Below are 11,752 nucleotides of genomic sequence, written 5' to 3'. Positions count from 1 at the left end.
GTACAGATAGGAACTGGAAACACAGGGAATCCAGGACAGATGAACCCCTGAGGACCAGTGGTGAGAGTGGTGATACCGGGAGGGTAGAGGGAAGATGGAGTAGAAAGGGGAAACCAATTACAAGGATCTACATATAACCCCCTCCCTGGGGGAGGGACAACAGAAAGTGGGTGAAGGGAGACATTCAACAGTGTAAGATATGACAAAATAATGATAATTTATAAATTATCAAGGGTTCATAAGGGAGGGGGTTGGGGAGGAAGGGGAAAAATGAGCTGATACCAAGGGCTCAAGTAGAAAGCACATGTTTTGAGAATGATGGCAACAAATGTGCTTGACACAATAGATGGGTGTATGGATTGTGGTAAGAGTTGTATGAGCCCCCAATAAAGTGCTTTTTAAAAAAATAGACTCAGTAAAAAATCAATTAAAATTATTTATCAATTTTAAAAACCATGAAGGAAAAAAAAGACAAAACTGCCAACTCGATGGCAGGGAATTTGATTTTGGAGTTATCCATTGTCTGGGCCCAGAGAAAACTTTAAAGAACTAAACCCATTGCTGTCAGGGCACTCACTGTGACCCTGTAAGGCAGAATAGCACTTCCCAATAAGACCTCTAAGACTGCCCTGTCTATGGACACAGATCATGACGTCTTTCCTGTAGCCGCTGATGGATTCTGACCCATGATATCTCCGTTCATAGCCAAGCACTAGTCCCCTGCACCATCAGGTTCCATGAACCAAAACCAACCAACAAACCACTGTCATTGAGCCCATTCCAACCCAGTGTGACCCTAGGACAGAGGAACTGCCCATAGGAGCTCTTCATAAATGGCATTAGTAAAAAATAAAAGTAGTATTGGCCCCTGTTTTCATGGAGAATCATTCTCTCGTTAGGTCATTGGGTTGCTTATACAACGCTTCCTAACAAACACATTGGAAGCACTTACTGAAACTGTGTTGAGTAGGCGAAGTCATAAATGTGGAGGATTCTGGAGTCTTTGAACCACTGCTCCAAAAGAGCTTGATTAACGAGGTGATGAGAGATGTCTGCAGTAGCCTGATAATTGTCGTAAATGAAAATTATGAATATGCGATCAAATTTGCCAATAGCTTGGACTTGGCGTGAGTGGCTAATATGCTGGATTTTAAAAGTCTTTGACATAACGAACTGTACTAGTTAACACTGGACATAGATGTGTTTTTTCTAAAATTCTTTTTGATTAACAAATTTATTGTTGAAAATTTGGAAAGATTTGAAAACACATCACACCCAACTTTGCCTTACCCTAGGGTAACTACAGCAGCGGTTCTCAACCGGCGGGTCCTTTCACAGAGGTCGCCCAATTCCTAACAGTAGCAAAATTTTAGTGATGAAGTAACAACGAAAATAATTTTATGTGGGGGGGGGTCACCACAACATGAGGAACTGTATTATAGGGTCACAGCATTAGGAAGGTTGAGAACCACTGCTCTGAAAGAAAAAATTCTGTTGGCATAGTGGGTTACAAGGTCAGCAGTTCAAAACCACCAGCCGCTCCACAGGAGAAAGATGAGACTCCCTACTCTTGTAAAGATTTAGGCTCGGAAACCCACACGGGCAGCTACCCAGTCCTGTAGGGTTGCTGTGAGTCAGAAGGAACTTGATGACTGAATTTTGGAGTAAGAGTAAGTCAGACTAAAATTCTGATACGTACCCCTCTAGAGTGTGAGTGGGCAAACACAAAACAAATAGGAATCGCACTCCACACAGGGCTTTCGAGCCACATAGGATACAATTAGTAAATGGTACAGCAGGAACCTGAGCTGGTGAATCATCTGGGGAAAACCTAGCCACAGCTGCCCCATCTCCCCTCTCCCCCACACACACCTTGGATACATTCTGTGTTCCTACATACCAGCATCTGCACAGAGTAAAGGAAATACTTCATCTAAGTACTTAGCATATGGCCTACCATATATAGTAAGTACTGGGGGGTTGTTCATATCAAAGGCATGGCATTGCTGTAACCCTCTCGTTTTACAAGGACGGGAACACACTCAGAGGGCAATGACTTGCTGAATGCTGTGCAGGTGATGTTTAATGTTGCTGTTGGGAGCTGTCGAGTTGATTCAAGTACAACCGAAGAAAACCCTGCCTGGCCCTCTGCACCATCCTCTCAGTTGTTCTGTTACTTTTGAGCCTGTTGAGCCCATTTTTACAGCCAGTGTGTCCATCCTTCTTGTTGACCCGCTACTATTAAATATGCATGCACATATGTATTGTGTGTGTGAGTATATATATATATTTAAGATAGATCCAGCTATGTTTTGCTCCCTCTCTGCTCAAATGCCACCATAGGAAGCAGTCCGTGACTCCTTGCCCCTCTCTCCTGTTGTAGGCCATACTAGTTTTTCTTCTGTGTTCCCATAACCCTTGGTGCGTACCTCTTCTATATTACAAACAGGTTTTGATTCCTGTTTTTACACCTTTGTCTCTTTCCCAGCCCTGTGGCTTCCTCAAGGGCCTGGCTGAGCTTTGAGCTTTGTATCTTCTGAACCAAGCAATGTGACAACTGTGGAGCGACCAGGTTTTTTAATTAATAGGTTGCAGATATTGAGGGGGAGCTAGCGTGCAGTAGAGTAGCATCCAGATCGATAATTCCATTGCGCGTATCTCTCCGTCATCTTACAAATATTTCTTGAGTGTTGACTTGTGCCAGACATGGATCAGTGCAGGGACTTTGTGTGGTGTTTAGCCAGTACTTGCCTGTTTAGAGTTGGTCTCATGGGGAAGACAGCCGCCGAACAATGAAGTACGCACGGTGCTTTTTATCAAGCCGAGTGTTGCTCGGAAAATAAGGTTCCAGGAGAGCTCAAAGCAAGGGACCTTGGCGTGATTGGGTGGAAAGAGGTCAGGAAAGATTCATCTGAGAATGCTACAGGGAATAAGTTCGCCCGCCACGGGGAATTTGAGGACATGGTGTGGGAAGTGTGTGTGCACAGGCCCTAAATTCCTGCATAACAGGAATTTAAGGACGAACAGGGGGCAAAGAGCAAAGCAGAGTTTGGTAGACCGGACAGAGGCCAAATTCTAGAAGACTTAAGAGATCATGTTGCAGACTTTGGATTTTAGCCTCAGCAATAGTAAGCCTCTCTGACGTGCTTGACTTAGTACTGGCCTTTTCAGAGACGTGAGCATGGAAAGAGACGTGAAGTTTGTATCATATTTGGAATATAGAATCCAAATACTTTTTAAATGGATTGTATAGTATGTGGAGGATTGTTATGTGCAAACCTGAAGAGTAGTGGGTGTTCAGAGAAGCAGCTCTGGTTTGAATATCAGAAACGGTGTCCTGACCACTTCTAGGGGCTGCCTCCTAATAGAGTGCCCAGGAGAAGGTGTGCAGCCGGAGGCTACAAGACCTCCTGGCAGGGACCCTCCAGCTGGGCTTCTTGCGCTTGGTGGGAGGGCCTTGTCCGACTCTGTGGTTCTTTCACACCACTCAGTGCCATCGAGTCCGTTCTGACGCAGAGTGACTCAATAGGGCAGTGTAGAGCTGCCGCTGTGGGTTTGCAAGATTGTGACTCTGCTGGAGTAGAAAGCCTCATCTTCCGTGGAGCAGCTAGAGATTTCAAGCTCCTGTGGTTAGCAGCCCAGTTTGCAACCACTGGGCCACAAGGAAAGAGCACGAGGGCTCCTTCTTCCTGCTGTGGTCACTGAGTCTGCCCCTCCCATACCGCCTTGCACATGAATCAATAGGCATGAAACTGGACTTCATCTCTTCCATTAGTCTTAAATTCTCTAACATGTCACTGTGTAAATACAAATTTGTGGGGGAAAGTAGGCCAGTACTGACTGTTAATATTAGATATTTGAAGTTGTATTTCTGGAATTACTTATAAAGTAATAGGTCGCCCTATGGTCGCCAGAAACCACGAACTCTTGTGGGTGGTAGAAGGTGAGGTTGACAGTCATGGCGAAAGCAAGCCAGTGTTTAAACAGAAGCCTAGAGGTTCCAAGAGAAATCAAAACTTCAGAATCCCAAACGCAGACTACTTAGGGAGATTTGTATGTTTTTATGTGATTAGGAAGAGAAAGTCACAGAAGATGGAGGAATCTGATATTTCTTCCAGGGGGAGTGTGCACATCCTGTGTTGAACCACATTCATGTGACTAGGCCTACGCAACGGGCAGGAAAATATCTTGTATCATAACCTGTTAGACACTCCACTCTGCAGCCCCTCTGTGGAGACGGTGGTGTCAGTCTGCATCTGTGAACCCGGTGGACCAGTTCCACTCTGCCCTACATGCGTCGGAATCAACTTGAAGGCAGTGGGTCGGGGTTTGCTAGCCTGTCGTCAGTGATCAGATGGGGCCTTGAAAGGCAAGGAGAGTTGGAGGGAGTGAAAGAAGTGATGGATGGAGCAGAATTCTCATTTGGAATTGGAACTGTGAGTAGGAATTGTCTCCAAATCATCTGAATCTGGAGGAGCAGCTTGAGGGTGAGAATGACAGGGATCCAAGCACGCTGGGATCAAGCAGTAATGAAGGCTTGCGCTCCCTGGGCACCGGCAGGACGTGCAGCCCCGGCTTCTTCCCTTGCACGTGCACGCCCCAGCTTGCGTGGTTGGTAGAGAGTAAGGATTCACTTCCTCTCCTGTGTTCTTGCGCAAATGCACTCCTAGGGCTCAGAATTGACGTAGTGTGCAGACTTAAAACAGATTTCCTTATAACATTCACCCCCCAAGTAGATGTCGCTATTCTGGATCCTCACCGGGAGGTTAGTTACTTTAGCATTTAAGACAATGGGTGAGGTGTAGTGAGATGAGAGAGAGAGAGAGTGTGTGTGTGTGTGTGTAGGTCGGGTGGCAGTGGTGGTGCCGAGTCAAAAAATCTGATTGCAAACCCTAAACTGTTGCTTGACATATGGGGCATAATGATCCCTGCAGGAAGAGATGCAATTCTGTGGGCAGTCAGGCTTCACTCTGCGGTCTGTCTTCATGGACTAATGCATCGCTTGTTGATCTTTCCTTTGGGGAACAATGCAGCAAGCAAAGGCGACCAAAAGAAAATACCACGCAGCCACAGCCGGTGAGACTCCTCCGGTGAAACAGAGGCGTGAGGCACCATTGTTCGCAGCCAAGAAAACTAGTGTCCCAGAAACTCAAAGGACTCTTCAGGGGAAGGTACAGAAAACAGCTTCTCCAAAGAAGTACTCGGCTGGCATCGGGAGTGGGAACCAGGAGGAGAAACCGTGTGTTAAGACTTCATCGCTGTTTAAGAACAATCCTGAGATTCCAGAACTCCACAGGTATGTCTATATTCGGCTGGCCTGCTGGACTAAACGGAGTCCAGTGTGTTCTGCCGTGGTCTTGGTATGTTGGAACTGATGACTGGGTTTTGTCCGTCCTCTGCAGACCTGCAGTAAAGCAGGCACGAGAGAAGGTGTTTACTTCCGATGCTTTTCATGAACTGGACCTCCATCCACATCTAGTAAGTACCTTGCAGGGCTTGATATGTCGGGGGGTGGGGGTAGGTTTATTCATTCAGAATGTCTGTGAAAGGGTAGTTCTAGGAAGAGAAAGGGATTGTTTCTGCTCCAAGCGCCCCAGAGGATTCTGTTTGATAGGCTACCCTTCTAGGACAATGCCATTTGCTAGGATAATTGTGTACTGCCTCCCAACATTTTGTATTTTCCCCTTTAAGAACTAAAGACCCCTTTGGGACTGGGACTTCAGGTAGCTTCCTTGTCTGTGAGATGTGGCAGTGAGACCATTCTGGTAGTGGATGCCGCCGTGGCCATAGGAGAGGGGGCTGAACTGGCTTCTTGATGTTAAGGGAAAAGGAGACCATTTTAACAGGAATTTCTTGCAAATGAACTAACACCTTGTTATTTTTTTAATGGGTTTCCAGACTACTTATGAGTAAGGGGTGACAAATACATTCACCCTTAGATAGTCTTGATCTCCATTGCACATGCAGTCACGATTGACCTGCCCCTTCTTTTTTACGGAGTTTGCTTCCTCGCACACAGGTTTGAGCAGCACGACAGATATTTGGGGCTGGATAACTCTTTGTTGTAGGGGCTGCCCTGGGCACTGTAGGACATGTAACAATATCCTTGGCTTCTACCCACTAGATTTCGGTAGCACCCCTCACTGTGACAACCCAAAATGTCTCTAGGCAGGGCCACATGTCCCTAAGGGTGTGGGGAGGGAGCCACATCAACCCTGGTTGAGAACTGAAGATGATTTGAACTTCATGTGAGCATGGTAATTGGGTTCATTCGAGTATATTCTGCCTTTTGTTTCCTTTTGCCACACACACACATACACCACCACCCCACCATGTTAAAGAAAATATATTTTGTTTTGTCTTCTCTCAGATTTCTACAATAAACACAGTTTTGAAAATGTCTAGCATGACCAGGTAAGAATTCCAGGCTAATTAATCTTAATTGTCTTAGAGCTCAAGTGCATATAACCAGATGAAAGTTGAATTGTCTGTGAAGGGCAGCGCACATGTGATCCTTGGCATTAGGAACAGATGCTGCCATTGACCAGCCAGGGTCCAACCTATCTGTCGCTGCTCAGTTTGTCCATTTCCTCCAGTTAACGAAGGGTCTGTATTTCCACACCTTTCTGCTCTGGGCTCGAAGCTAAACCATGATGCGCTGCGTCTGGAGCAAGGTCGTCCATGCCTCCTTGACAATAATGTGGGTAAAATGGAGATGTTAGCAAGTCATTTCTTAGTGGTAAGAACTTGAATCAACCAAAAAGACTATTTGGTTAGAAATAGATGCTGTGAAAAAAAATATTTAAAAATCTTTATCAACAATGATAACACATGGAAAATGAGATTAGGGTGTGGCTGTACTTTTCTGTGCATTTTAATAATGATAGGTGCCTTTTACTTCTCTGAGTAAAAAAAAAGAATGAGAATATTGAAGAAGAAAATAAGGATCCTCCTCCTCCCACCTCACCACCAAATGAGGCTTCTCTCGGCATTTTCAGCTAAGCACCAGTAATTCTGTGGGGGGTTTAATACTTGTAGTCATCAGATGATTCCTAGCACCTGCTCTTGAATGTTTAGTGTAATTGATAAACAAATCAAAGTGGGGTGATTTCATTTTGTACACACTATATGCCGGTAAACATAGATGTGTAACATGTGACAGCTAAATCAGTGTTCTTTCTTCTGGGTGCCCAAGTGTGCAGAAGCAGAGTATCCCTGCATTGCTGGAAGGCAGAGACGCCCTTGTGAGATCTCAGACAGGTTCAGGTCAGTGCTCACTGAATTTTCTGCCTTCTCATGTGTCCAGGTCAATGGCTGTGGAGTAAACTGTTGTTGGATAGGGGGTTTGCTTTGTTTTATTTGGGGGTAGGGAAACTGCTTGCTTTCACTTAGAGCAGTGGATTTGCCCTGGAATGAAAGGCAGGGATGATTAATGGGCTCTGTCAGGAAGTGGTCACATTCTGCTGTCTTTCTCGGGAGCCTTTTTCTGGCCTCTGCCAGGCCCTGCCATCTGTGGCCAGAGCTGCCTATCATAGGCAGATGTGACTGAGCACCAGTCACTCCGCTTTTACACAGAAACCTGTTTTTGCTGTATTCCAGACCAGTCGGAACTTATTGCTCTAGTCCTCTGATACCTTAATGGGAAATCCCCCTGACTAGTCCACCATTCTGAGGAGTAGAAACCCTGAATTTGGGTCATCTTGGATTTCTCCCTGGTCTTTAAAGACTACTATAGGGTACCAACTGGCTCCCGGTCCTAAGTGCCCTTGCAGAGGACCTTTGGTTGCCTTGAAGCTCATCTAACGTCTACCCACACTGCTCAAGTTGAACTTCCGTGTGATATGGGAAATGCACCTTCACCTCCCTTGTGAGATGACACCTAAAGGTGCTGAGGCGGGAAGCTTCTTTTCTTGTTAAGTGGTGTCGCGTCGGCTCCCACTCAGAGTGACCCTGTGTACAACAGAACAAGACACTGCGCCATCCTCACAATTGTTACAGCCACTGTATCCATCCGTCTTGTTGAGAGCGTGCCTCTTTTTCGCTGCCCCTCTACTTTCCCAAGCAAGAGTTCCTTCTCCCGGGGCTGGTCCCTCCTGATAACATGCCCCAATAAGTCTTGTCATCCTAGCTTCTAAGGAGCAGTCTGGCTGTACTTGAGCAGAACTGAGTGGCGAAGCAGATGAATAGTTGTGGAGTGAGGTGCCCTCCCTTCCCCCTGGCATGGCCGTTGGAGGTGCACTCTCTCCCTAAAGAGAACACCTGTGCCCTGTATGGTTCTTGCTTTTCTGTAGGACGTGGGATTTTAATGGCTTTCATACCTTTTATTTTTAAGGTAAAACCCTTGCCTACTGCATTCCTGTCGTCCAGTCCCTTCAAGCAATGGAAACAAAAATACAGGTGAGTAGGAAGTGTTTTCTCTGTTGCTCTTCATAGTGCACGAGCAAGCATCAAACTGACCTACACTGGGATTGAGAGACTATTTTCACTTACACTGTGTTCTTCCTTTTCATTCCTTTATTAATGTATTTTTTAATCATTTTATTGGGGGCTTGTACGGCTCTTATCACAGTCCATACATACATCCATTGTGTCAAGAACATGTGTGCCTTTGTTGACATCATCATTTTCAAAACATTTTCTTTCTACTGAAACCCTTGGTATCAGCTCCTCATTTTTTTTCTCTCCCTTATGAACCCTTGATAATATATAAATTATTGTTATTTTTTCATGTCTTACACTGACCGATGTCTCCCTTCACCCACTTTTCTGTTGTCCATCCCCCTGGGAGGGGGTTTTATGTAGATCATTGTGATCGGTTCCCCTTTCTCCCCTCACCTTCCCCTTCCCCTTCCCCTCCTTCTATCGCTACCCTCGTTATTGGTCCTGAGGGCTTTATCTGTCCTGGATTCCCTGTGTTTCCAACTCTTACCTGTACCTGTTTATATGCTCTGGTCTAGCCAGAAATGGGGTCATGATAGTGGGGGGGGGGAGCATTAAAGAACTAGAGGAAAGTTGTATGTTTCAATGGTGCTGTACTGCACCCTTACTGGCTTGTCTCTTCCTTGTGACCCTTCTGTAAGGGGATGTACAGTTGTCTTCAGATGGGCTTTGTGTCTCCACTCTGCACTCCCCCTCATTCACATTGATATCATTTTTTGTTCTGGGTCTTTGATGCCTGATACCTGATCCCATTGACCCCTCATGATCACACAGGCTGGTGTGCTTCTTCCACGTGGACTTTGTTGCTTCTCAGCTAGAAGGCCGCTACAGACTGCCCATAGTAGAGTAAAATAAACATATTTTGTAGTCATCATAGTAGGTATAGCAGGGAGCATTTGTAAAATACTACACCCCCTGCCCCCCCGCCCCCAATACGTCAGGTGCTATTGTGAATGCTTTCCTTGTGTTATCTTCTTGGGTCTTAAACCACCCCTACATACACAAAATTCTAGGGATCCCAGTTTTGCGAAAAGAAAAATGGAAGAGAAGGGAACATACCGTGCTGAGATCCACATTGAGTCGTGGTGGCAGTGGATCTCCCAGGACTTGAGTCCTATTTGATTCAGAGACAAATTCCTCCCTCCGTGCTGTGGTTTCACGGCAAGGGTTAATTGTGGTCACCTGTGCTGTGTACAAAGGAGCCCTTGTGGCACTGTCAGGTCAGCGCTGGACTGCTAACCACAAGGTTGTCGATTGAAACCCACCAGCTGCTCCGAGGAGAAAGATGTAGCCACTGGCTCCTGTGGGGTGGGGGGTGGGGGGAAGGGAACCCAAACTGGGTTCCTTGGATTCCCGGGGAGATGGTTACACTTTGCCATGTTTTGTGGGCTTTGGCTCATCACAAACCCCAATCTATAATCTTACTAAGACAGACTTGGTTTTTTTTTCAGTTGAGAGGAAATGGGAGGCCAGAAATGGGAAGTGAGGGGGTGCACAAAACAGATGGGAAGAGCGCGTAGATGACGTGCTTAGTTTCGACGTGCAGAAGGAGAGCTGGATGAAGCCTCCTGGTCTTTGTGTGACAAAGTAAGTAGCAGTAAAGCCAAAGAACCACAACCAGTGGTCATTGCCGACTCACGGCAACGCATGTTCTGAGTAAGCTGAGCTCTGGAGGGTTTTCCTTGGCTGGGATCTTTGGGACTACATCACCAGGCCTTTCTTCCAGGGTATTTCTGTGTGGCGTCCACTGCCAGTCTTCTGGTTAGTAGCCAACTGCGCATCTATTTGCGCCACAGATACATAGATTACAACCCATGGAATAATAAATATCAGTGAGCCCAAACTGATCAGAATAACTGTACAAATAGATGCGGGGGGTGGGGAGGACACAGTACTTCCGTAGAGTATGACACCAAGGAATAAATGCAAGAGTGCTGCACTTACAGAGCCACCACTCGGTAAGTGCCACGGTAAGATTGCTTCAGGTGAAAATCACGGATGCTAAAATGAATGGATGAAAGTATGCTGAACAGCAGGCTACTGTACGTAGTCTCCGAGTGTGTTTCTACAAGGCACTTGGCAGTTTCCGAGCGGAAGCTTGTAGCTTTCTCATGGTGGATCCTGGCTGTCGCCGCCACAGCCACGTGATCCTAGTTGGCATCCCCAGTACTGAGCTGCATCAGCATTGTGCACCCCTGATAAGATCCACTCAGAAGGGCAGTGCAGCACCCAAAATGAACTTCACCCGTAGGACACTCAAGTGGAGGGACAACCTTCAAAAGGATTCCTCAGTGCTTTTTTGAAAGTATCAAGTCATGGAAGACAGAGAAAAGATGAGGCCTTTTTCCAGATGAGAGGAGGGACGGCAAGTAAATGCGTCATGTCCTGGATCAAATCCTGATCCAGAAAGGAAACACTAACGGGCCCGCTACAACTTCGAATAAGATCTGTTTGTCAATAGCAGTCAGTGTTCATGCCCTCATTTTGAGGATTGTACTGTAGTTATTTAAAATGGTTAACATACAGGAAAGCCAGAAACGGGGATTCCTTATACTCTGTGCAGATTTCTTTTGAAATGTGAAATTAAAAGAAATGAAAGGGTGGGGGGGGTTGTTTGTTTTTTTAAGTGAGTTATAAAAGAAACTCCACATGACCTTCCAAGTGGCAGAGCTCATTAAAAATTACACTTTTTTCTATTTACTATTTGTGAACTTGAGCAGGTGGTATGTGAAAGGGGGCAGGTCACAAAACCCTGTGTGTAATCCGGTTTCATAAACAGTAGCAGTCTCTGTGTGCACAAGAAGACTAGAAAGCGACTTACCAAACTACTAGTAGTTCTCTCCGCACTGGGTGATGAAGCATTCTGTGTTTGTTAATGGCGGTGATTTTTTTCCCATCGAGCACTTTAAGTTTACACTGAGATAATTCCATGTAAAGTGATTCCCATTGTATGTGGTACATCCTAAGAGATGAACAAATAGAAAGTATTACAATAACATAGTAAAAACAATTGTATCCACTTAGGTACTCCAGGAGGCTCTCTTGCTAGTCGAGGTTCCTTCTTCGTACAAAGTTGGAGAGAGTGGGAATTTTTGAGCTGGGATGAGATCTGGAATTCCAGCCAACTCTCATTCCACAGATCTGTGAGGCAGGGAGATGAGATGATATCCTTAATATGGACTGGGCAGTGAGTGACTGCTCAAATCCTGGTCCTGTGTGTAACTTTAGGCAAATGCTTTCACCCCTCACTGCCTCTCTGCCCACCCCTGTGACAAAGGGATAATAGCGGTACCCATGTTCTAGAGCAGTGGTT

General features: G+C 45.8%; 1 protein-coding gene across 1 annotated transcript in view; it reads left to right on the top strand.

Moving 5' to 3' along the window:
* Positions 1-11,752, top strand: part of DDX31 (DEAD-box helicase 31) — an 84,872-nt gene that overhangs the window by 2,876 nt on the left and 70,244 nt on the right. The window contains exons 2-6 of the mRNA XM_013007403.3: positions 5,034-5,296; positions 5,403-5,478; positions 6,371-6,414; positions 7,196-7,266; positions 8,333-8,397. Coding sequence (XP_012862857.3) covers positions 5,034-5,296; positions 5,403-5,478; positions 6,371-6,414; positions 7,196-7,266; positions 8,333-8,397 — 519 coding nt within the window. The remainder of the gene's footprint in view (positions 1-5,033; positions 5,297-5,402; positions 5,479-6,370; positions 6,415-7,195; positions 7,267-8,332; positions 8,398-11,752) is intronic.

This window comes from Echinops telfairi, unplaced genomic scaffold (genome assembly GCF_000313985.2).
Source record: "Echinops telfairi isolate 266 unplaced genomic scaffold, ASM31398v2 ScPeMD7_22;HRSCAF=79, whole genome shotgun sequence".
Lineage (NCBI taxonomy): Eukaryota > Metazoa > Chordata > Mammalia > Afrosoricida > Tenrecidae > Echinops > Echinops telfairi.
Note: the sequence above shows the minus strand (reverse complement) of the source record. Positions and strands in the feature narration are given on the sequence as shown.